Genomic DNA, 24245 nt, shown 5'->3' with positions numbered 1-24245 from the left:
GATCTGGCCAGTTTCGAAGGAAACTGAGATATTATGCCCTTAAAAGTTGTGTGCAAGTTTGATTTTAATCCATTACCAAATGTGGTCTCTGTCGTGTTCACAAGCCAAAATAACAAATTTTGGCCCTTTAAGGGGTCATAACTTTGGAACCCTGATGAGATCTAGCCAGTTTTCGAAAGAAACCGAGATATTATGCCAATACAAGTTGTGTGCAAGATTAATCAAAATTTAGTGCAAAATGTTGTCTCTATCGTGTTCACAAGAAATTGTGGACGGACGAACGAAGGACGAAAGGTGAACACAAAAGCTCAACCTGTCACTAAGTGACAGGTGAGTTAAAATATGTCGGTAGTCCTAAAGATATGTAAAATTTAAATAAAGTCCTATATTTTCTTAATGGATATAATTAAAAAAGGAAGACAAGTGTAAAGTTATTATTCTTGTACGCTGCACTTCTTAATTTCCTCCGTCAATGTAATACTTTTTTTCATTAATTTTTTTTCAATAGTTTTATAGTATGCGCTGGACAAAACTTTATAATTAAAATTAAAGTAAGCATGTCAAATGTATCATTCTTATACATTGCACTTACCACTAAGTCCTCTTTGTACATGTTTTATAAAATCACATCGTAACATAAGAAGTTATGACACGGACAAGTAAATTTAACAGAGACAGAAAATTCAAAAGTAAACAAAGCTAAAATATAGTTGCTATACATTGCGCTTCTTTTTAATATCTTCCGTCATTGCCTGATATTATAACATAGTCCCTTTCAAAGTTTAAGTTCTTCTCAGATCAAGAGTATAAGGAGTGAATTAAAACATCAAAGCAATTCAAGAGATAAGCATGTTAGATTTATAGTTCTTTACACCGCACTTTCCTTTAACACTCTCCATTGTTGTATGCAGTTTGAACACAGGAAGATTTATTCCATAACAAAAATGACAGACTGTCACAAATACGCCCGTCATCGAACTTCGTCAAATTCATGGGCTATAATCCAAGAGTGCCTGAGGCGACTTGGCTAATTATCGAACTTGGCCGAGATTTTATGCCCACAAAGGTTGTCAGCAAGTCTGGTGAAGATTGGATAAAAACTGTTCGACTTAGACAGAGGACAAGGATAAATTCACAGATTTCGAGTGATTCAAGGGCCATAATCCAAGAGTGCCTTGTGCAATTTTGTTGGTCATCGAACTTGACTGCAAGTTTGTGGAAGATCGGATAAAAACTGTTCGACTTAAAGAGCAGGCAAGGCTAAATTTGCAGTTTTTAGAGTAATTCAAGGGCCATAATCAAAGCGTGCCTGTGGTGATTTTGCTGGTTATCGAATCTGGCCGAGATATTGTGCCCACAAACATTGTCACCAAGTTTGGTAAATATCGGATAAAAACTGTTTGACTAAGAGAGCGGAACGGGCTAAGTTTGCATTTCTTCGAGTAATTCAAGGGCCTTAATACATGAGTGCTAGGGAATTTGGCTGGTTATTGAACTTGGCCAAGATATTATGCCCATAAACATTGTCAACAAGTTTGGTGAAAATCGGATGGAAACTGGTTGGCTTAGAGGGCGGACAAGGCTAAATTTGCAGATTTTGAGTAATTCAAGAGCCATAACCCAAGAGTGCCTAGGGCGATTTTGCTGGTTTACAAAGATGGCCGAGATATTATGCTTACAAACATTGCCATCAAGTTTGGTGAAGATCGAATGAAAACTGTTCGACTTTTAGAGCGGACATGCTTTTGGACGCCGCCTGAAGCCACGGGTGTTCACATAATACGTCCCGCTCTTTCAGAGACGGTCGTATAAAAAGTACATTGAATTAAAGGAAATAGTGCAAAAAGTAAAGAAAATTGTGTGATGCACTTTCTAAATAAAGCTATTTTGTTACATTTTACAAAATCTCTTTATCAGTTTTTGCGTTATGCTCTAGACAAAACGTTTCGTGAGTAAATCAAACAAAGAAAGATAGTTAAAAAAGTAAGAAAGGTAGTATAGTTCTTGTATACTGTATTTTGTACGATATTCTGTGTCGGTGAATATTTTCAAAAGTTATGCTCTAAACAATTGTTTTATCGAGATAAATTGGCAAGATAGAGTTATTGTTCTTGTACACTGTACTTCCTCTTCATAGCATCTGTAATATAGTAGAGTTTAAAGAAAACCCCTTTTAGTTTATATATATATATATATATATATATATATATATATATATATATATATAATATCTAAGTCTATATATATAGACTTATATATATATATACTGTCTGTGCGACCATAGAACTGTTTATACTGAACTCTATGTCTATGTGTGTTCAGTACAAAAAGTTTTATGGTCGCACAGACAGACGGAGACTTTTGCCATATCTCCTTTGCCTAAAGCAACATAGAATTATGATTCTTGTATAATGCACTTTCTCCCAATGACCTCCTTTATTCAGCGAGACGTTAACAAATTCTCTTAAGTAGTTATGGAATTACGCCCTGGACCAAATAATTAACAAACAAAGACAGATACCAAACAGGGAATGCCACGTACCAAAAACGCATCCTCCCCAAAACGAAACCCACAGCACGCAGACGTGCACACCACAAACACACACACGCGCAAACTTGCAGACAGGACAAAACGAACAAAAACCTTTAGACAGGATAATACTTAAAAAAATTGTTGTGTACTTCACATCTGTCATTGTGTGGAGTTTTAACGAAATTTCTTTATTTGTATTTGAGTTTTGGTCAAAAAGTTTTATGGACGGACGTACAGTGAACTGAAAATAAAAGCTCATGATTTTAGTTTTATGCTTCTGATTATTTTTATTAGGGTTGTGTTGTATGGTTTAAATTTTACATGGATAGTTTTTATTTAAACTGACATAAAATTTGAAATAATATAAACCTTCTACCTGTGATATTTCCTCTCCCTCATCTTCAGGAAATAAAAAGATGTCTATTTTAAAATTTCTGAAGAATTCCTTGTTGTTTTTCCACAGCAGAAATAATTCTTTGATGTCAAACTCAGATGCTTTAGTCTTCGTTGCATATCCACTTTTGCTAATAAAACATTTAGCAACAGACCATGGATCTGTGCACCATGTCTGCACATTTGTGTTTTCCCAAAAGGGTGTTGGAGGAGTGGCTTTATATAATCCTATGATGTCGTCATACAGGGCACCGCATACGTTGTTTGGACAAGCCGACTTTTCAACAGGATTTAGACAATTGCAGTTCAAATAGCCAAGCGGACACTGTTTGTGCTCGGTTTGGACATGGTCTGGCAGCAAGGTTTTCAAGTTGCATTTGTTGCATGACAAAATTGATAAACCTTTCTTCTCTTTGACTTTATCAATCAGTTCTTTATGCTGTGTTGCTACGGCTTCGTCGCACAAAGTATTCAATTCCGCCTTAAAAATATGTAGTGCTAACCCTGCTTTTACCCACTTCCTGTATCTCTTTATCTTCGTTTCTGGAAAGAAAATAAGACAAAACGTTGCACATGCTCAAACAAATGCACGATGTCTGGTTTCACATGTAGCTGTATACTCCAAAACTACATACTTTCAATAATGATTTAATGGATTGATTTTATTACGGGTTAACTATCTATATGTTGTTTTGTTTTCCTTGTGTGAAATGTTGATTCTTGTGTTGTATCATGGGGTACGGGGTTTACAAAATAGGCAAAGTAATGAAAATACAGAAGTCAAGTGTGTCACTTATCATGAACTCGTGGGCACTCTAGAGGATAATTCATGACATGAAACCTACGATTTTTGACCCTCAAGTTGATACCGAACTAGAGGCAATTCTAATGCAGTTAGTTATTATAAAAGCTCCCGTTGTCATAAGGCTATTGCATCTCTTGTATTTATTTCTGATATTTAAATTAAAGTGACAACAGTTAATAAGGAATTGTTTTAATTCCTGCCGTATACTTATGTACCTACATACATATGTACCATGCCTAGTTACACTACTGATGAATTGCAAACATATCAAACACTGTTAAAAATAAAAAGCTAAGGAGCATAGAGCTCAGCAAAAATGGTCAGAGTCATGCATCGTAAAGTAGACTCGCAACAAATAGGAATTATAGTGGAAAGATATAGCAGTGGTGTTGCTTCAAAAAATCCAACATGTACATTTTAACTATATGCAAGATGCAAAAAATTGATATATAGTAGAAAAACTGATGGGGGTGTTTGCGCAAGTGGAAAACGGAGAGTTGAATATTCAACAGGGAAACAGGAAAAGTAGCCGCACCCAACAAAAACGCAAACTTCCCATACTGGAAACGTTAACTGTACACCACCAAAAGATCAACAAAACTCTCACACAGACGGCAATACATAAATTCATACATACAGCAAAATAAACAGAGTGGGGCACCGCTAAGGAACGACCGGCAAACACATGTTGCAGCTGGAGCCAGAATATGGTAGATTACATTAATAGGAAAGGTGGTGCATACAGGAAGAGAAGGGGAGAAGAAAGTAACGCAACAAAAAAGTGCATATTTTATAATACTAAACGAACATAATTCGAATTGGAAATAGGCTCACCGCATTTGATCGATCAGTAACCTATATAAAGAAAACTGAAAATGGGAGGCTAAATAAACACAAGCAAGAATACCGTCACTATAGCATCATGTATCCTGCTTTTAATTTTAAAACCTAAAACTGCACAAATTCAAACACGAAATCAAGATACAAACGATGAAAGTTATGAGGTTATTTAGCAGGGCTGAGTACATAATAGTAATAATCCATATTTGGACGAGGCGAATCAGTGTTGTATTGTAAATAACCTCTTAGTTTCATGCCATAATAAAAAACCCCGATTTTTTCAGAGTATTCCCCACATACGTTTTACTTTTGCCGTCTTTGTGGGAGCTTTTATATTCACTCTGCAAACCTTTAAGTAGACTTACTGCTGAGGTACCGATTTACAGTTGAAATCAAAGCCGTTCTTGTCTCCTGATTGTTTCCAGCGAGCCAGTTTGTCAGTTATTGAAACAATACACGGCTTAGGGGTAGGAGGGAGTGGGGTGGGGTGGGGGGGGGGCAAGGTTTTGGCTGTATGGAAGGTGGGGGAAACAAATGCTACCTGAATTGGTTAACAAGTTTTACTGTAGATGAGGCAGTATCAAAGGGGGTATCGTAAAGCAAAAGAAGGACATTTTTCTGGGCTAGCTTGGAATGCAACTTTTTCAGTTGTTTTTTTCGAGTTTTTTTTAATCACTTGTAAATGGCATCTGGCAGTCACAGTTTTGCCCTTTGGCATGAAATGAATCAGTATTATTCCACGTAAATCCCATAAACAGCAGAAATAACATTTTCAGCAGAGGGAGACAGCTTTAACTTCTTCATATAAAACATGTATTTCATCCCCAGTTACAGTACAGTTCAAAAAAATATTTTCATTAAGTGCCACAAAAGGTCTTTAGTCACCCTGCATTCGTTTTGGTCATCTGTCGGCTGTTTGGCACCCACCTAGCATGTAACATGCTCATACGTTTTGTATTTAATTTGCTTGTAAAATCAGATGTTTCGAAGCTCTTATTGATCAAAAATCAATAAGCTACCCCCTTCAATGTCACTCTACGATCTTAATTGACAAAAAAACTCAATATTCGCCAGGCCTGTAGGAGTCTCAAGTCTTTGCTCTGTCTGAGGTTTGTCCCTCGCGCTTGTTATGTCCGCCCTAAGCCAAGCTACAAAAACGCAGGCTTTAGAAAAGACTTTTCTGCAAACGACCGTGATAGCTCTAACACCTACCGTGTTCAAACGCTTATAACTACATGAAACGCACTTCTCAATGAAAATAAACTAATCGATCTATAGGCGATAAAATGTAGTTTTCACTCATACATTATACATAAGTTCTTTTCATGGAATATCATTTTTCTTTTATATTCTGTCTAATGAAATATAGAGAAATATTGATGAGATAGAATGCATATTTTAATCGTATTGTTTTTCACTGCAGTTAAACAGTTTTTCTATATTTTCTCTGCAGTGAAACACATTTTCTATATTTTCACTACTTTTCTTGACCTATTTTATTATCCTCGGACAATTGTTTCGGTATCATCTGAAGAACAAATGCATATGAATAATGAAATAAAATGTTGCAATATTGTAAACATCAAGATATAAAACATAAAAAGGCCGCTATCCGCCAATATAGTATATTTTATAGTAGTCGCAACTTGACCGCGATGGTTGACATTCGGCTGATTATTCATATCGATTATTTCATTGTAGAAATAAAGGGTGATTAGGGTGGCCATGTACATTTATATGGAATTAGTTTGTTTACAGAGCATTATCAAAGTATGTATATTTACATTTGATCAGTTAAAACTTTCCAATACACTAATTTATAATTTCACAAATTTTTAACTCCACTTTCTCATACAGCTCCTGTTTTACGTACACTCCTTTTCAATAATAAGTTGTGCCTCATTGTGTATTATAATACAAAGATCAACCATCGGAGTCAAGTTGCGTCTACTATATCCGATATGTATACGAGTGTAAGCCACTTAAATATCTGCAAAGGGACAATACTCAAAATAAACACACCAAAACATCGTAATCATCAGGAACTGCGAGTTTGCATGTTTGGTGTTCAGCCCCTTTACCATTGAACGCTACGTTTTCCTCTTTTAGAAACATCCGCAAATGTATTCATACTGCGGTGCTCATGGAACCTTGAATGACTAGCGTGTAATTCCATGAAATGCGGCGTATGGTCCCCAGTTAAAATAATGGGTTTGCCCAAAACGAGAAAACAGTGGGCTGAACTAAACAAACTGGAATTTAGAAAGGGGATCTGAGGTTATGGAGCCTGCATATCACAGGAACTGCCAAAAGACAAAATTAAAATGCAGGCACCATATCAAGCCGTATTCATAAAAAACTTGTATATCATCTATATAATTATATTTAAGAAATAATATACAGCGTTTAGTGAATTGTCGCTGAGTTAATCATTGTTTGGAGTTCAGATGAGAAGGAATAATAATACGCATCTGAACGACAAACAATGATTTATTCAGCGACAAATCACTAAATGAGATATATTATTTCGATTCTAACCAGATACCAAGGACTGTACATCATTGTCGGCATTCATTGAATATTGCCCGTTTTCAATCGGTTTCTTTTCCAGCGCGCCGCTATACGGTTTGACGCTATGGAGTTATAACTGTCACGTCAGAACAGTGAATTGTTGTATATTATCACATGTTTGACGTCGCGGGAGTGTTAAAAAGCTATTAAATAAAAATGATAATACACTAGTGTAATAAAGCTTTGACCTCGACGTCATTTTATTGTATAAGCGACGTCGGTCAAATTGTCTTGTTTATGTAGTAAAAGAAAGTCGAATCTTTGATGTTTCGACAAGAAAGGCTAACATGTGATTAAAAGAATATTACATTTGTAACTTTCCACTTTGAATTTATTAAACTCGTTGAGCCCGCCCGCTTAGCTCAGTAGGTAAGAGCGTTGGTCTACGGATCGCGGGGTCGTGAGTTCAATCCTCGGGCGGGGCGTATGTTCTCCGTGACTATTTGATAAACGACATTGTGTCTGAAATCATTAGTCCTCCACCTCTGATAATTCATGTGGGGAAGTTGGCAGTTACTTGCGGAGAACAGGTTTGTACTGGTACAGAATCCAGGAACACTGGTTAGGTTAACTGCCCGCCGTTACATGACTGAAATACTGTTGAAAAACGGCGTTAAAACCAAAACAAAAACAAAAAATTAAACTCGTTGAATAAAATTGATAAAATGCTCGGCAGAGCCTCGCATTTTATCATTTTATTCAACGAGTTTAATAACTTTAATATGAAAAGACACTCATGTAATATCCTCTATATAATTCATTGTTTACAGCCCTCTTTGTTTAATAGGAAAATGAATCGGATCGTGTAAGAATGGCCTTTAGTACGTGGTCAGCTGATACAACAAATTTTAAATGTGTTTTATTACCTCGTTCTGTCCGGGGAAACGCCCAGTCAGATTCATCTGAATCACTAGATTCGGCAGCATAAATGTCCGGTAATATAGATACAGGCTCTGTTTCTTTTTGGATGCTTTTGTCTTTGTGGCATTCTTTTAGATGATCCTATCAGGTGGAAATCAAAGTAATGAAGTACACTTTGTAACGTAATAAATCACAGCAAGTTTTGTGATCAGTTACCTTATATCTCGTTATCGTTATGCTGTGTACAGTTAGTTCCGTATATGTGTAAACCATATGTAATTGTTTTCACAGGGTAATTACTAGATATGTTTCACTGGTATATTTCAATAATTAACCCTAAAATATGTAAATGAATATATTGTGATTTACACTACAAAACACAAACATTCTCTATGTCCTTCATTATAAATTTCCTGGGAACTTGAACTAACACAGATATTTTTACCCTCTAAATATGACATAACACAGAAAATTTAGATATTGAGATATCCCTCCGCGAAATCTATATATTACTATAAATTATATATATTCCATAAATATTAAAGGACCACATACAAAACAGTGAGGCATTCGAATTCATAAATGGAGGTAACAGGTGGGCGCATCTAAAACTAAAATCGATTACAAGAAAGAAAAAAATGTATATAAGCAAATCTGTTGCTGATGTGTATTGTAATTATAAGGCATATCAGCTGCTGTTCTGACGAGGCAACATTGTACAACAGCCCGTGATGTAAAATTTAGATCATTGCAATTTTCATTAGCTTTTGACGGATAAGCAATCATTATTTTGTTAGGTAATATTTCAATTAAACATACATCAAACACACATTCAAAACTGACATGCGAATGAAAGAAGCAGATAAATGTACAACGTTATTGGAATATAAATACTCAAACATTGAACACTAGTGATCCTGCTTTTTAAAATTGTCCATGTCTTCTACTGTTTATCTCAACATGTTGTCTGTTTATTTCGAACTGTATTTATATGCCTTATTCATTTAAAATGCAAAAGATATGTCTAACGTAGTAAAATATAAGACCATCAAAATATCTATTTTTGGCCAGTTTATTTGATTTTATATTACCATTGTTCTGCATTTGTGATTTAAGCCTTTAGATGCATTTGTATTCTGCATAAGATTTGGTGAAAAGAAATCCACTATAAATTATTGAAAACATCTCAGAATAAATGCAGATCATCAGTGGCGTAGTTTGTTTATCGAATCCAATTCTTCAACTATTACTGGAAATACCAGTTCAAATATCAATTGATTTTGGCAATTTTTAACACAAGATTTGCTATACTGTAACATTGCTGTACAAAACAAAAGTTAACCAGAAAATACTACAGGTGAAACTTTGTTGTCTAGGATATTTTACCGTCTTGTTATCTAATTCCTGTACTGTCAGTTCTTCAGACATGTTACCAGGGCTCTGTCCTTCAGGAAATTCCTCAGAGACATCAGGCTGGTTCAGCTTGTTGCCATTTATAACACTGCTTTCCGTAGCGGAACAATCACTACTACTGTCAGAACTTGACTTATCTATTCAAAATATATATTGATATCGCATTTTATGTGTAATACGTATTTGGTTAAACATTAAGTCACTACGGGTGTGTTCAATAAATACGGAGACTCTCACCAACTTTGTTCATGCTAAATGCACTACAAAAAAAGGTATCATTATATCCTGTGACACTTTCCACTTCCATCTGTACTGAAACGCAGTTAACGGATCTAGAGCATAGCTTTAACTCCAATGATCTGTTGTGACGTTTTTAGGAAATTGACACAAATCAGTTATAGGTGTCTGAAGTAACCAACGTTTTCTCTGTGGCTGTCATTTTTGTCCCGATGTTAAAAGAATTCACAAGAAAGTCTAGAAATGCAAACAAACATTAATACAGAGACTTACTGAAAATAAAAATTGCTATTTTAGACTGAAAATGACACGTACATTTTGTATTACCATTCATACCTTTGATTACTTGATAATGAAACTCTTATGTAAAATAATCCTTTACCGACATGGATAACTTAAACATATTTTGTACGTGAATAGATCTTGATATTTAAATGAAAATTGATCTTCTTCTTTTAAGAAAGTCATTCTGTGTTTTTGTAAGAAAACAAAATGTAGGTTATGTCTTAGTTTGTAAAACATGACCGTAGATATACCGTCTGGGATGCTTTTTCCATTAATTAAACAAATGATTACAAGAATGCTATAATTATAACAGCTTCATATTTGATATAGTTATAGCAGATACATAATTTTGTAAATGATACGATACGAGTTTAAGTATGTTATCATTGAAAGATTCAACCCATGTATTAAAGTCAATTCTCTTATATAGAAAGACAAAATGTAAATACGAAGTACAACGAACAATTATTATGGCTAGTCGAGTAAAATTTTTTTTTTTTTTGAACATTTTATTTCCGTAATAAGCCATTTCTGGCCCATGAACATTTACAAAACATGTTAACATGTACAATAAATACTAGTATGACATGCAGGTCAGATGGCGAACAGAAACACATACCAAATACTACTAAGCATCAGAACATTATATACAACATTTACAGGGAGAGACAATAATAAGCTATTTATATAAAAGTATTCAATAGTTGTCTTCTTCTTTCAAATGCTTTATATACATAAGCTGCTAGCGATCTTAGATATGCTGTGTTTTCACTTGTTATTAGTTCTATGAATTTAACAAAATTTGGATGAATTCTGAAATAAGGTTTAATGTATTGTTTTCTAAGATCTTTGTAAAGTTCACATTCACATACGAAATGATATTCATCTTCAAGAGTATTACATATGTTGCATTTACGTTCATTGTAAATTGTACTAGGTCTTTTCCAACGTCCAGTTTCCACTTCTAACCTATGTGAAGATAATCGAAGTTTGGTTAAAGCAACTCTGTATTTATAAACATTAACAATATTTAGGTAAGATTTGAAATCAAAACTAGCAATATTGCGATAAAACAATGCCCTTGAAGACTCTTCTAATTTTGTATTCCAATTCTGTATGTATATGTCCTTTATTCTTTGCTCGAAATTATATAAAAACAGTTTTTGATTACAATCACCTTGGCTTAGCCATATATCATAAAACCCAGAAGTAGACAAAAGTGTCTTAACATTGGAAACCCAGTTTACTTTTCCTAAATCTGACTCTCTTTTCAATAATTTATAAATAACCTTAACATATTTGTTATGAGAAGTGTTGCATATCTTTATCCAATATTTTACTATATCTATTTGTCTTTTAACAGATAAAGGTAATCTACCTAAGTCACCATACACAAAACTGTTTTGAGTGCTAATTTTAACACCAAGTTGTCGTTTGCAAAAATTTAAATGAATTCTCTCAACAGCAGTACCTTTGTTAAAACCCCATACCTCAGACGAATAATTAAGTATTGGCATAATTAGTTTATCAAATAAGTCAAAAATATGATTTAACGGTATATTAGTAAACTTATACATATACTTATTCAACATAAAAATAGCTTTCAGTGCTTGACCAGATAACATTTTATCTGTTTCATTATATGCTCCACCAGGAGTAAATATAACACCTAAGTATTTAAACTTGCTGACTATTTCCAAACGCAGACCGTTATAATAAAAATTTATATTTTCTGGAAGTCTACCACCTCTTCTAAAAACAATAACTTTTGTTTTTTGTATATTTACCGTTAGTTTCCATTTGCTGCAATAATTATGTAAAATATCTAAAGACTGTTGCAGTCCCTCTGCAGTTTTAGAAAAAAGAACTATGTCATCGGCGTAAAGTAATACACATAGTTTTACCGTGTCCAGATCTATACATTCAGCACCACCTATAATTAGAGTCTCTTCAATATCATTCAAAAACATACTGAAAAGGAAAGGTGATAAACATTCACCTTGACGTACGCCTAAATTACATTCGAATTCGTCACTATAAGTATTCATTAGCTTAACTCTGGATTTTACTGAATTATACATAGCCCTAATAACATTTAGTAATTTGCCTCTAACTCCATACTTGATTAATTTATACCAAAGTATATCTCTAACTATAAAATCAAAGGCTTTTGTAAAATCAATAAAAGCACAATAAAGCATCTCATTATTATTCAGACAATGTGATATCAAACCATTTAAGACGAATATATTATCAGTAGTGCCCATACCCTTCCTAAACCCAGCCTGAGCTTCAATATAAACATTGTAATTTTCGGCCCATTTATTCAGTCTGTTGTTAATAATACGTGTGAAAAGCTTTCCGAGTGCACTCAAAAGAGTAATACCTCGATAATTGTTTGGGTCATTAGGACTGCCATTCTTAAAAATAGGTACTATAAGCCCTTCACTCCAAGACTCCGGGAAATGCCCGTGTTCGATACAACTATTATAAAGACATGATAAGTAAGGTAATAAAGAAGAAATACCATGTTTGAAAAATTCATTTATCAAATTATCTACACCTGCACTAGAATTATTTTTTAATTGTTTAACAGCAAAAAATATCTCCTCATCCTCTATTCTTACATCTAGTTCTTCAAACATAACCTGCATTTCACCATTCAAAAATCTGTCAGTAAAATATAAAATATCTTCGTCTGGTTGATAAAAAGTAAAATGATAGAGTTCAAATAGACTCTATACTGCAAACAAATTTGACAAACCTGCATCAAAAACGGGCCCTAGTTCCTTCATATCTGTTGACGTTTTCAGCTCTATTGTATCATCTAAATGTTTTGACAACGCGTCTGCAATAGAGTTTGTGCTGTTTGCAATCTCCTCGCTGCCGCACAATGATATCAGATGTTTCATCCCAGCAGGCGAGGACACTGTTATCGGAAGCCTTACGCCTCTCTCTTCTGGTTGTTTGGATTCGTCTTAAGAAGTAATGAATACAAATATAATTCATATTGTAAAGTCTACGGTTTTTGTATGAACATGTGTTTAGGTAAAGTAGGTAACAGTAAAGTTTATTGTTCGTTGGTAGTCGACGAACCACCTTGAATGATTAGAACAACTTTTTTCCATCCTAGCCCACGGCAGGTGTCATAATTACCTCCCCAGCCTCCAGTCTAGGCCGAAACTGCTGAAAACAGTACCAATTTAAGTAAATCATCCAGCACTGAATACTAGTCGGGATATCAGCCGCGACCGGAAATCGAACCCGGACCGCTGGCGTTGTAGTCCAACCTGCTAACCACTGCGCCACTAATTCCCTCCTGTGTTAAAATAATAAGCCTTTCGCTGAAACTAATGAATGCTCTTTGACATGATTTTGTAGATTCACAATATGCCAAAATGTACCAAATAAGAATTAATACTGCAACACATTTAACAGAGATATTTCTCTTATATCTATGTTTCTATTATGTGCGTTGTATTTCATTTAATTATTGTGAAAATAACCTTCAAGTTTCTATGAAATCCATCCAGAACACCTGGATTTTTCTTCAGTCGGACAAACCTTAATTAACTAATTTCGTGCAAGAGGTTCTTTTTCGACTATGGTTTTTGCATTCGACACCTCCTCTCTCAAAGCTATCAATATGTACAGTTTCTTCAAATTCCTTTCTTTTATTACAACCTTATTACAAAACGTTGAAAATATAATAATTTAGCCATAAAGCAATCACCTAAAACCTCCCGGTAGTAGTCACATAGTTACTGTCCGGACAACACTTGACTATAATAGGGGCAATAATTCCAAAATTATTCAAGACAAAATCACAATTCTTATGCCCTGTACTGTACGATTTTTCGCTATCATCAGTTGACATTTTGTTCTGCTGAAAAGTTACTGTCCGAACAAACATTTAAATTACAACAATTGTGTTGCAGATTTTGTTCTCTACATCTTACTTATTGCCATCTACCATTATGCCAAAATTCTCTAAATTCCCTCCCGTAGTTTCAAGGTACAAAGACTTTTTATTAATTGGATCTCATAATAAATCATCACGAGATTCGAAATTAAGACTTCCTGATTCGAGATTTTGTGCTGTGTCTGGTGAGCATACATATCCAGTGACACAGCCATCATATTTCATGTTGGAAGCAGTTACATAATAATATAGCCTGTGTATATTCTGTAAATATTCACTAAACATGTGCATGTGTTAAAAGCAGCCAGCCATTATTTGACTGTAAAATACACAGAACATGTGTTCCATTTTAAATAAATCATTTGATATTTATAACATTACATACCTAGTAGATTTGAAATAGCCCATAGACAGTCGATGGGTACAACATAATACACTGCTAAAGCTGTGTCAAGGTAATATCCAAGCTCTTTTGATATGTTTCCAAATGATTCGTGACAGCTTTCACTCTCAAAGTAGTTAATCATGTTTAACAAATCATTTGGTGATGTGCATGTAATCTGCAGCAATATACATTTTTTACTGATTGTGATATTTTTAACACTCTTAGACTTCTTTATTTCTTCCAATATCTTCAATACTTCTTTCTTCACTTCAGGGAAATCTGAGGTTTGTATTGATCTGTCTAACGCTTCATGCCAAACTTCCGTCAGTATTTTCTCTGCCAGTTCCTTCTTCTCTTCATTTTTACCGAGAGTTATCATCTTAAGCTCCAGTTCTGAAAAGTGGTAGCACTCTATGATCGTTAGTGAACATATATAATTACTTGTAGCAATGTAAAACATATATTATCGATTGAATTGCTTTGCTCTGAATGACTCCTAATTTAGACTTAGGTTTTGAATTAAATTTTCTAAGAACATTGCATTATACCAAACCCATAATTTGCAAAACTTTTATTATAAAAAATGCCTATGCGCATAAATGAAAATTCTTTACATAATAAAAATTAAAAACCTTACGTGTACTAACAGTGAGATTCACTTGTAAACAAAAGAACTAAAGACTGGCACCAGACCAGGAATAAATGCCACTGCACATGTTATACAAAACCCCTAGTTATACTATAAATAAATGTGGCCATGAACATGGACATTTACTAATGTGCATTTCTCACCTAAAACGTGTAGATCAGGAAATGTGTATTATACATTTTTGACCATATATACCGCATACCGAAAATTTTGAAACTGGTTTCAAAATTAAACGTAAGGACACCTGTGTCCCCAGTTCCTGTCACTGTACATTGTGTATTGACTCTAGATGAAATATGTTAAGATGTATGCAACATAAACTTTTAGGCACTAGGTCAAGGAGAAGAACTCTGGTCTGGCTGAGTGAAATCTCAAACAGAACACCAGGTGCACAACTTAACATGCTGTTTAATGCATATTTTAACAATGCCAAGGGCCATAACTCTGGTCTTGCAGAACAAAATTCAAAACAAAGCTCAAATACAGAAACACACATACTGAATGATATTCCTACTTATTTTCATGGCTCTAGGTCAAATATTTTAAGACGATATAACACACACTTGAAAGCATATGTTTTTTCACTAGGTCAAGGAGCATAACTTTGGTCGGATGAGAGAGTTCCCAAACAGAACACCAAGTAAGCAACTTCATAATTTTATTCAAAATTCTCTAATATTTTATGACTCAAATGCTTTTTGCGATACACGCGATACAAACTCAAATGCCCTTTATGCGAAGTTTTGACTAAATCAAGGGCTGTTACTCTGGGCTGACTGAGAGAAATACCAACAAAAACCAATAAAAGTGCTGATATTCATACGCTGAATAATATTTACATTATGTTCTACGACCTTAGACCAAATATGCAACGAAAACTTTTATGCACTTTTATGCATACCTTCAATAAGTCAAGGACAGTCCGACTATAACTCTAGTCTTACTAAATAAAATATCAAACAATACCTCTGGTGCGCAATTTCACATGCTGAATATAATTCCAATAAATATATTCATAATCCTAGGTCATTTGAGAAGCATTCGACACAATTGTTCGCCCTTGTTATGCATATCTTTGACTTAGTCAAGGGACATACCTCTGGTCTGGCTGTCTAAAATCTCAATTTAATCACCAGGGCAGCAATTTACATGCTGATTAACAATCCTGTCAAATTTGAAAACTTTGGGTTAATAACGTTTTGAGATAATATCTGAACGACAAGAGACCCATTTTGTGTTTCGCCTTCGATAAAGCATTCCAGGGGCCTTTGTAAAATGTTATTTTGTTGTGTTGATTTAGTTACAGTCAAAGGCTTTTTCTACTTTATTCTGCATATTCATTTTCATAGTTTAATTACGTAAATGAGAGAAAAATGAATATTGAATAAGACTATGATTTATACATAGCTTTTACTTCCGGCATGTTGATACGATAAGTTTGAAAATTCCACAAATTTGCGTTGATGCCAGTGCGACAAAAATCATAAAATATTCAATTTTGAGACATGTCAAGAAGGTATACCGCGGATGCATTGCATATTCTTAGCAACATCATGTGACATTTTCAGCCTGCTGATTCCGTTTCTATGATAAAAACGAGTAAAACCCCGGGTTGAGAACACTAATTTTTGAGGCAAAAATGACCCAAAATGTACACCTTGCGCGACCTGTACTGTATTATCTGCAAATGGCTAGCCTAAAACATATGTATATTTTAAAGCATGTGACCAGATGAAAATAATTATAGAAAGAAGTGTCTCATAACCGTTTACTTTTTCCGCAAATATGAGCTGAATATGAATGGATAACCGTTTCCCATTTCGTCTGACTGCCTTTACCTCGGGTAAGATTTTAGACCCAGCCGTCTACTCAGAGCTAGGAAAATGGATTCCAGCAATTATTTACTTTCAACAATAATTACTCGTCAGTAGGAATCCTTACTTCTATAAACATCATAAACAACAAGTTGAATATAAATGCCTCTAAAATACATCTATTTTATTTTTAAATAAAGCATTTTACTAAATAAATAAAAAACACATACCAGGGCCACATACGAAACTGATCCTTGCCACTTTAAATACAGAGTAAGATTTAATCAGTGTTAACAGTTTGGAATAGTCAACGTATTTATAGTTTTGCTTGCTAAATTATCTTCTCATTGACGCCTAGTAATCAATTATCCATAAAATCTATAAAACGATCCATTACCAAATGAAATAATATCGGGAAAACATCCATAAAAGCATTTAAATTATTAAAACATAAGAAAAAAAGAAAGAAAAAAAATATTGTAGACCGCCCGTGACAAAAAAAACAACAGTATTTAATTAGCAGCCATGCTTCCGATTCTTTGTAAGACAAAACGCACAAATGACTTATTTGCATGCAAAAACTAACTATAATTCAATTTAATTGATTTCGTAATACTAAATCATAATATTATTTGGATTCTGCAAACGTTATATTTATTTGCTGTTGGAAAAGACTTGCAATGTTTTTCAATTGTAAAAAATTCGGCCTGGGCTACGTTAAACTATACTAGAGGTAAGGTTACCGGTTGTTATGGTTCCAGTTTTACAGTAATACAAATCACAGGGACTAAGCTAGAGACAATTTACATATTTTAAACAACCTGCGTAGATATTTTAGGCACAGTGATGGTTTACATAAAGCCCCAGGTATAACTGTCAACACCAAAGTGAAAGATTATATTCGCTTGAAAACATCCGACACTGTGAGGAGTAGTATCCATGTCATTCTGTTTTTTGTTGTTTTTTTATATTGTTTTATTAATGTTTTGTATTACAATTTGATGTAAATAATACTTCTAGTATGTGGTTTTTATCTACTAAAATACATGTATTTTAAAACATACCGTGACCATTTTTGAAATTGATTCCATGTGTTATCATGTCCTGTAGAAACTCTTGAGTTTTCTTGAGTGTATCTGAAACAAGAAGCATTCTGCTTCGTCAATAGCGTTATCCTTTTTCGAAACAGGAATAATTTGAGGTGACTTAATAAACTGAAAGTACAGGAAAAGATGCTTCAATTACTGCATTTCTTTAACAACATTATAATGAGTGTAAAAAAGTAAGTTTTTGATATGCATTGCAATATATTCGTGAATATTAAGACCTTTGTTTAAAGGATGTAAACATCTTGTTATAACTAGACACAATTTTGTGTACGCTAAATAAAATGAAATAGTCTTGAAACTGATGGCTTTAAAAGGTAAATTTCATCACATGAAATGTGAGTAAGTAACATACTTAAGGTGTATGATGGTTTTGGCAAAGTTGTAAAAAAATGTAGATTTAAAGTAAATACAATGCAATATACCTTTAAAAACATCAGTAAATGATTTCATTTGAGAGCCTTTTGCTTTTAGTTCATCCATGTAAGTCTGAAATTCTTCCTCCGATATTTTCTTCTTGCATTCTTCCAATATCTGATGACATCGAGCGGCCTTGTCTCCATCAAGTTCGCGAGAAACAATTTTAATACTTGCTTTTAGGTCTGTCCAATAATCTTCAAACGCATTACTGTCTAACGCTACCAGCGCAGCATCTGCATAATTTCTTTGAGCATCACCTATATTTTTTACGTCTTGGTTTATACCGCTTCCTTGTGTACCGTTAAAAAGCAGCAGGATGACTGTCGAAAGAAGAGAAACATCCCACGAAGACGTATCCAATGGATTTGTTTGGTTAGTTGATGGGTAAAGAAGATCTAATTGTTTTGAGTCAGTTATATTCCTCTTAAGAATGTCTTCCTTGTCATCAAGTATGCTTCTTAGATCTATGCATTGCTTTTCTATTTTTTTATCGAGAAGGGCTGATAATACAAATTGGCCTCCTTCGGTCAGTAGCTTTGTATACCTTTCAAATCGATCATTCTTATTTTTGAAATAGGCGTCAAAATCTAAATAGATAATTTCGAAAGTAGATTATAAAAACGGCTAAAACAAATAGCGATAAAAATAATACATCTAAGTATAAATGTTAGTTATCTACTGCCGCGTCTATACACATAATTTGTTTGTTTGTCTGCTTGTCTTTGGTATAGTACTGTCGTGGATATCCTGATTTTATTTTTTATTATACCTACCTTATTCATCCACACATTGGATATAAAACAAAAGTAAAACCTTATTATCAAAATTATTTCATTTAATTTTTATCTATTAATTTATCATGAACACAGCCTTCCGTAATTACACCAAATTATTTCGAGTAAACACAGACGACTCAAATCATTCTATTTATATAAGGCTTTCCCGCCAAGAATACTATTTAAAACAAAAGAAAGGCATGAAAAGCATGAAATACATGTTAAATGCATACCACGAATAATTGCCGACGGAGAACTTAAATAAAAGGATAGGGTCCGCCGGAAAATTCAAACAATACATATTATAGAATCACTAAGTCTGCGACAAGCACCGTTTTTAAACATTATGTAAGTTGTGTAACCTAAACTGTGTACCTAAATTCTTTTCCATTATTAACCTGTTCTCTGCAAGTAAATGCTGACTTCTCTTCAGGAATCAGTGGTAGAAGATGAAACATCTTTTATCAAATCATTAATTTAATAAATGTATATATACGCTTCGCCCGATGATCGAATTCACGGCCCAGCGATCCCTAGGTCTGCGTTCTTCCTATAGAGCTACGTGTAAGGTAGCGTATTTACAGCTAAGGCTTTCGTAAAAATTATCTATCAGTGTTGTTCTATTTAAAGAGCTAATATTCATGAAATGATGTAAAGTTTTACTTCATAGACTAGGTAAAATAGAAACAGGAAATTTCAACTCAGAATGCCTCTGATTAAAGGATTATTTAAAGTTGTTTATTTTGTTTATCATTTTAGCGATTATTAATTTGTGTTAAATGAATAAGAAAAAAATTACAGTACCTTCAAGTTTCTTTATTAATTCTTCAACCTATGCGTGAAAAATAAGAATATTCTACATGTTATTGTCTTATCTTTCATCGTTATGCAGCTGTGCGCAAATATGTACATTTGAATTTTTACATATTTCAGTATCTTAAATTCTTATAAGTTCATGATTAATATTTTATCGTACAATTAGCAATTTAAATAGTTAATTTTGCTCAACATTTACTTTATATTTTATTCATGTATTCTATTACAGACAAATTAATTTCGTTTAGTTGCTATTACCTGATCCTGCACTTTAGTCACATCCTCGTGCCATTCCTTTAATTTCTCATCATACTTGTTCTCAACACTAGGGTCTAGTCTCTGCACACGGTACTCTTCAATTCTCTTTTCAATGTGTACTTCGTTTCCAGGGGCAATTTGTTGTTGTAATCTAAGGATTATTTCTGACACTTTCTGCCACTCATCGTCAAATCGCCGCTTTGGCAATCGTGCTCTCGGATAATGACCAACAATAACATTTCTGATTGCCTTTAGACGCATTAGGTCAGCAGCTACAGACTTGTCTTTCTTTTTTGGTGGGTACTTCCATCCTTTCGCGGGAGGTGGAAGCTGTTGACTAGTGAAAAGGTTTCTTGCAAGAGTTATCAATAAGGACACATCGAAACGATTAAGATCAAGTGGATTCTTCATAACGTGTGTACCTTTCTGCAGAAGTGATGCACACTCTTGTTCATTGAGGATATGATCGGTCTTCATTTTTATAATAGCATGTTGGTTTGCCTTGAGAAATGTTTCAGCATCTTTTCCTGGTGAATGATGTACAAACACACCTAGAACAGTCTCTGTACATATGTCCATATACATAGACACGAGACGCAAATAGTATCCACTTTCCTCCGGATCGTCAGACATAGCTGTGAGTCATATAACCTGCAATACAAGTATTCATAAATGAATCTAAGACCTATCCAGTAAATAAATTTGCAATTTTGTCTGAGGTATTTCATTTTCTAGTATTGAAACCGCAAGTCGACAACTGAAATAAAGAATTACGATTATTTCCCATTGACAAAACACACACAAAAACACTTTCAATGAATCCATAAGCTTTTAAAGTGTATCATACACTGAACGTGCTTCGCCATTTGATTTGTGTTTTATATAAATACAAAATGTACAATCAAAGATTCTAATGCTCCTTTGAAAAATGTAGAAATACGTTATGTACAGTGCAGGATATGAATTTTCCAATGACATATTTTGCAAATAATTTTCCCGGAGGTCAATATCGACTTGCTTTGTTAGCAATATGACTATTGTTCTAACCCACTTATCGAAGGATATTTACTGGGTGCAGTATAACCTACGTTGTGTATTTTGTAGATAAACGACTCTGATACAGGTAGAGAGGGAGCGATTTAAATTTCTGATGAGGGTCAGTAACGGGAGACCGAACGAACAGAATCTGTTCAAACATGAATACAACACGGTGCAGTACATACTTTAACAGTACTTAATAAAAATTCTAATTAATGTAACAGTTATACTATGAAAAAAAAGACTGCTCTAGAAAGTATAGAGAGAAATTCGCTTAATATACGCATAGCCGATACTTTAAAAGGACAATGAAGGTAAGTCTAAGCTGTCTATGTGCACACAACATTGCAAAATTGCGTACCTTCAAAGTATTAACTAATACATGATATCAACTGGATATGGTATAGTAATTATTGATAAGAGATAATAGGTCAGGGGAAGTCAATAATTTAAAATCAGATAATAAATTTTATACAGCTGAAACTTAAAACGATGAAAATAAATACAACACGGAAGTTTAATAGTCTTTAAGGTATTTCTTCATAAATTCGATGAGATTTAGGTATTTCTTTAAAATGATACATTCATAAAGTAAATGTTATTTACCATTGTTCTGTACAATATGGAGATATATTTGGACGAGTAGCCAGCTTTAGAAAATCATATTGGATGAGCCGCCAGGCGAGTCCCATATGGTTTTCCCAGCTGGGTACGAGTCCAAATATATCTTGCATTGTACAGTTAAATGTTAAAAACCTTTTTTATTCTATATCTATTTAATTTTAGTTTAAAGAAAGATTATTCACTGAGCATAGTATTTCTGCCTTCCTGTTTTCAAGACGCATAATAAAACTCTGTACATAGAGCGCCTACTTCACCCGATCTACATTTGGAACACTTTCACGCGTTTTGAGCTTTATCGTATGTTTAACGTGGGACTATTTCAACCGTCCAAATACAGAAAAGTACAGTTTTTTGTACGCACGTGCATCCAATAAGGTAATATATTGTACGGTCACGTGTTGCGAATGAACGTTCACGATTGGATAGATAAAATAGATATAGAATAAAATACTATATGAAAGGCTACCACATGTATTGTCAACAATCCTTTGATCTGACGGTTTATCTGTCAAGTTACGAAATCATTGCGTGCGAAGTGATAATTTTACACTACGTTAAAAAACTGGGTATCGGATATATATACATTACACAGCAGGCGTGTATTCAGACCAACTGCTAAAGAGGGGATGACATGCAGTCTAAGGTAATAGAACATGACCACTCCTTATAAAATTCAGAGTACATCTATTATGTCAAAAGACGCAGTCGCGTAATTGTATTGATCTGACGCCGGTTATTAAACAGAAACATAAGGAATAAAAGCATTGTTGAACATATTTATACTTGTTTTGTCCATTCTTAATATCATGTTTAAATTGTACATCGGCCCAAGTTATAACTCCAATCGGTTAATAAAGACACGTTCCTCCTTTTTAATGTCATGTTAAATCAATTTCTTGTTCCAATATGCAATGAAACATTTGTAATTTACACATTGTTTACAAAATACAAATTGAATTATTTTATTTAATGAAGCTGTACCAGATTTGTTAGGACTCCGCAACTAATGAAACTGTTGTCCACTACTGCTTAAAGGGCCGCCACAGTTACAATTCAAAAGCAGTTTATATTTTTAGACCGAGTATTTTTCTCTTGAAAATTGCATGAAGTCTTAACAGTTGGTCAAATTATCATCAACATTGAAGCACATGATGATTTATAGTACTTACGCCGTTTGGGAAATGTTTGAGTCTCGTTTAGACCGAAAACTTACCCTAACATATTGAAATCTAAAGGGCATTCAAACTCCATTTAACACATATTTACAAAAGACAAAATTTAGTTCTTTTTGATGTATATGTATACTGTAAAATCTTATAGAAAGTTTGTCAAAATTGTTCCTGGTTGTTGCATTTGACAAAAAAATACAACTCCATGTAAATTTAATTGAAAAAGTTGTTTGTACATGCATTACTGACCACAGCTAGCTTGGTAAACCAGTACACGTCGATTGTTGAATGCAACACTGCACTAACTTTATTTATTTATATTGGAGGATAAGATAGTTTTTCATTGTACAGTCAACACCCATGTATATTTTATATGCAGAGTTAGGAAGATATCACATCGAAATAATAGTTAAATTATGAATAATCGCATTTTGGAATAGATTGATTCTCTCTAAAACACGAAACTATCCTATCTATGTGACGAAGCAATGTTATTTTCTAACTATTTCAGAAATTTTCGATGGTTAAAAAACATTCATGATATCTTGAACAATACTGGATACTCCTACTTACGGACGAATCAAAGAAATTTGAATTTTAGGAACAGCAGCAAGTTAGTAAAGGAAAGTCTGATTAATCAATTCTTCCAAAAATGGTCCTCCGATTTAGAAAAATCGTCAAAAGGAAAAATGTATAAACTATTTAAAGATAACATAAACTTTGAAAAATACTTAAAAATTTTACCTCGACACGAAAGTCTCAAACTATTGAAATTCAGAACAGCAAATCACAAACTCCCAGTAGAAACTGGGCGATGGAAAAATAGTTATAAAGAATATGGAAATAGGAAGTGTACGTATTGTCCGTCAGAATAGGGAGATGAGTTCCATGTCCTTTTATGTTGCAAAAGATTTAAGGTTTAGGAGTATATCACCAAAACACAGAAATATTTTATAAACGAATAACATCGTTACCAATATTTCATTTAACCATTACATGTTCTGCCGTACTGTCCCGTACTGAAAATATTCTGAAAAAGTTGTCCCCCTTTGAAAATGAATGCCATTTGTAAAGAAATAAAAATAAACAATTGCTGAAAACTGTGTTCCACTTAATTATGTGAAATTTCAACACTCGCATGTAACAGTTCTTAGAAAATGGTGAGTATTTGAAAGCGTTTGACTGCCCGGAAATGGGTCCAATTTAGGCAGTCTTTTTTTCGGAATTCAGTGTTTATATTAGTATACTGACACTTGTTTTGTTGTTTTTGTAATGATAGCGTGCATATTACTTATATTACTCTATAAAACAAGTGTCAGTATACTGATAT

At 33.8% G+C, this 24245-nt stretch overlaps 1 protein-coding gene across 1 annotated transcript in view; it reads right to left on the bottom strand.

Annotated features, from left to right (window-relative positions):
* Window positions 1–2909: 2909 nt before the first annotated feature.
* Window positions 2910–24245, bottom strand: part of LOC123530743 (uncharacterized) — a gene marked incomplete at its 3' end in the record, with an annotated part of 28835 nt that continues 7499 nt past the window's right edge. The window contains exons 3-11 of the mRNA XM_053534490.1: window positions 20085–20735; window positions 19815–19842; window positions 18240–18821; window positions 17773–17844; window positions 14246–14638; window positions 12703–12915; window positions 9390–9553; window positions 8009–8144; window positions 2910–3469 (exon numbers count right to left, since the gene is read on the bottom strand). Of these exons, the coding sequence (XP_053390465.1) occupies window positions 2910–3469; window positions 8009–8144; window positions 9390–9553; window positions 12703–12915; window positions 14246–14638; window positions 17773–17844; window positions 18240–18821; window positions 19815–19842; window positions 20085–20717 (2781 nt within the window). The remainder of the gene's footprint in view (window positions 3470–8008; window positions 8145–9389; window positions 9554–12702; window positions 12916–14245; window positions 14639–17772; window positions 17845–18239; window positions 18822–19814; window positions 19843–20084; window positions 20736–24245) is intronic.

The sequence above is a fragment of the Mercenaria mercenaria genome, unplaced genomic scaffold, assembly GCF_021730395.1.
Source record: "Mercenaria mercenaria strain notata unplaced genomic scaffold, MADL_Memer_1 contig_3727, whole genome shotgun sequence".
Classification (NCBI taxonomy): Eukaryota; Metazoa; Mollusca; class Bivalvia; order Venerida; family Veneridae; genus Mercenaria; species Mercenaria mercenaria.
The sequence above is the reverse complement of the archived record's forward strand: the minus strand, read 5'-3'. Positions and strand labels throughout refer to the sequence as shown.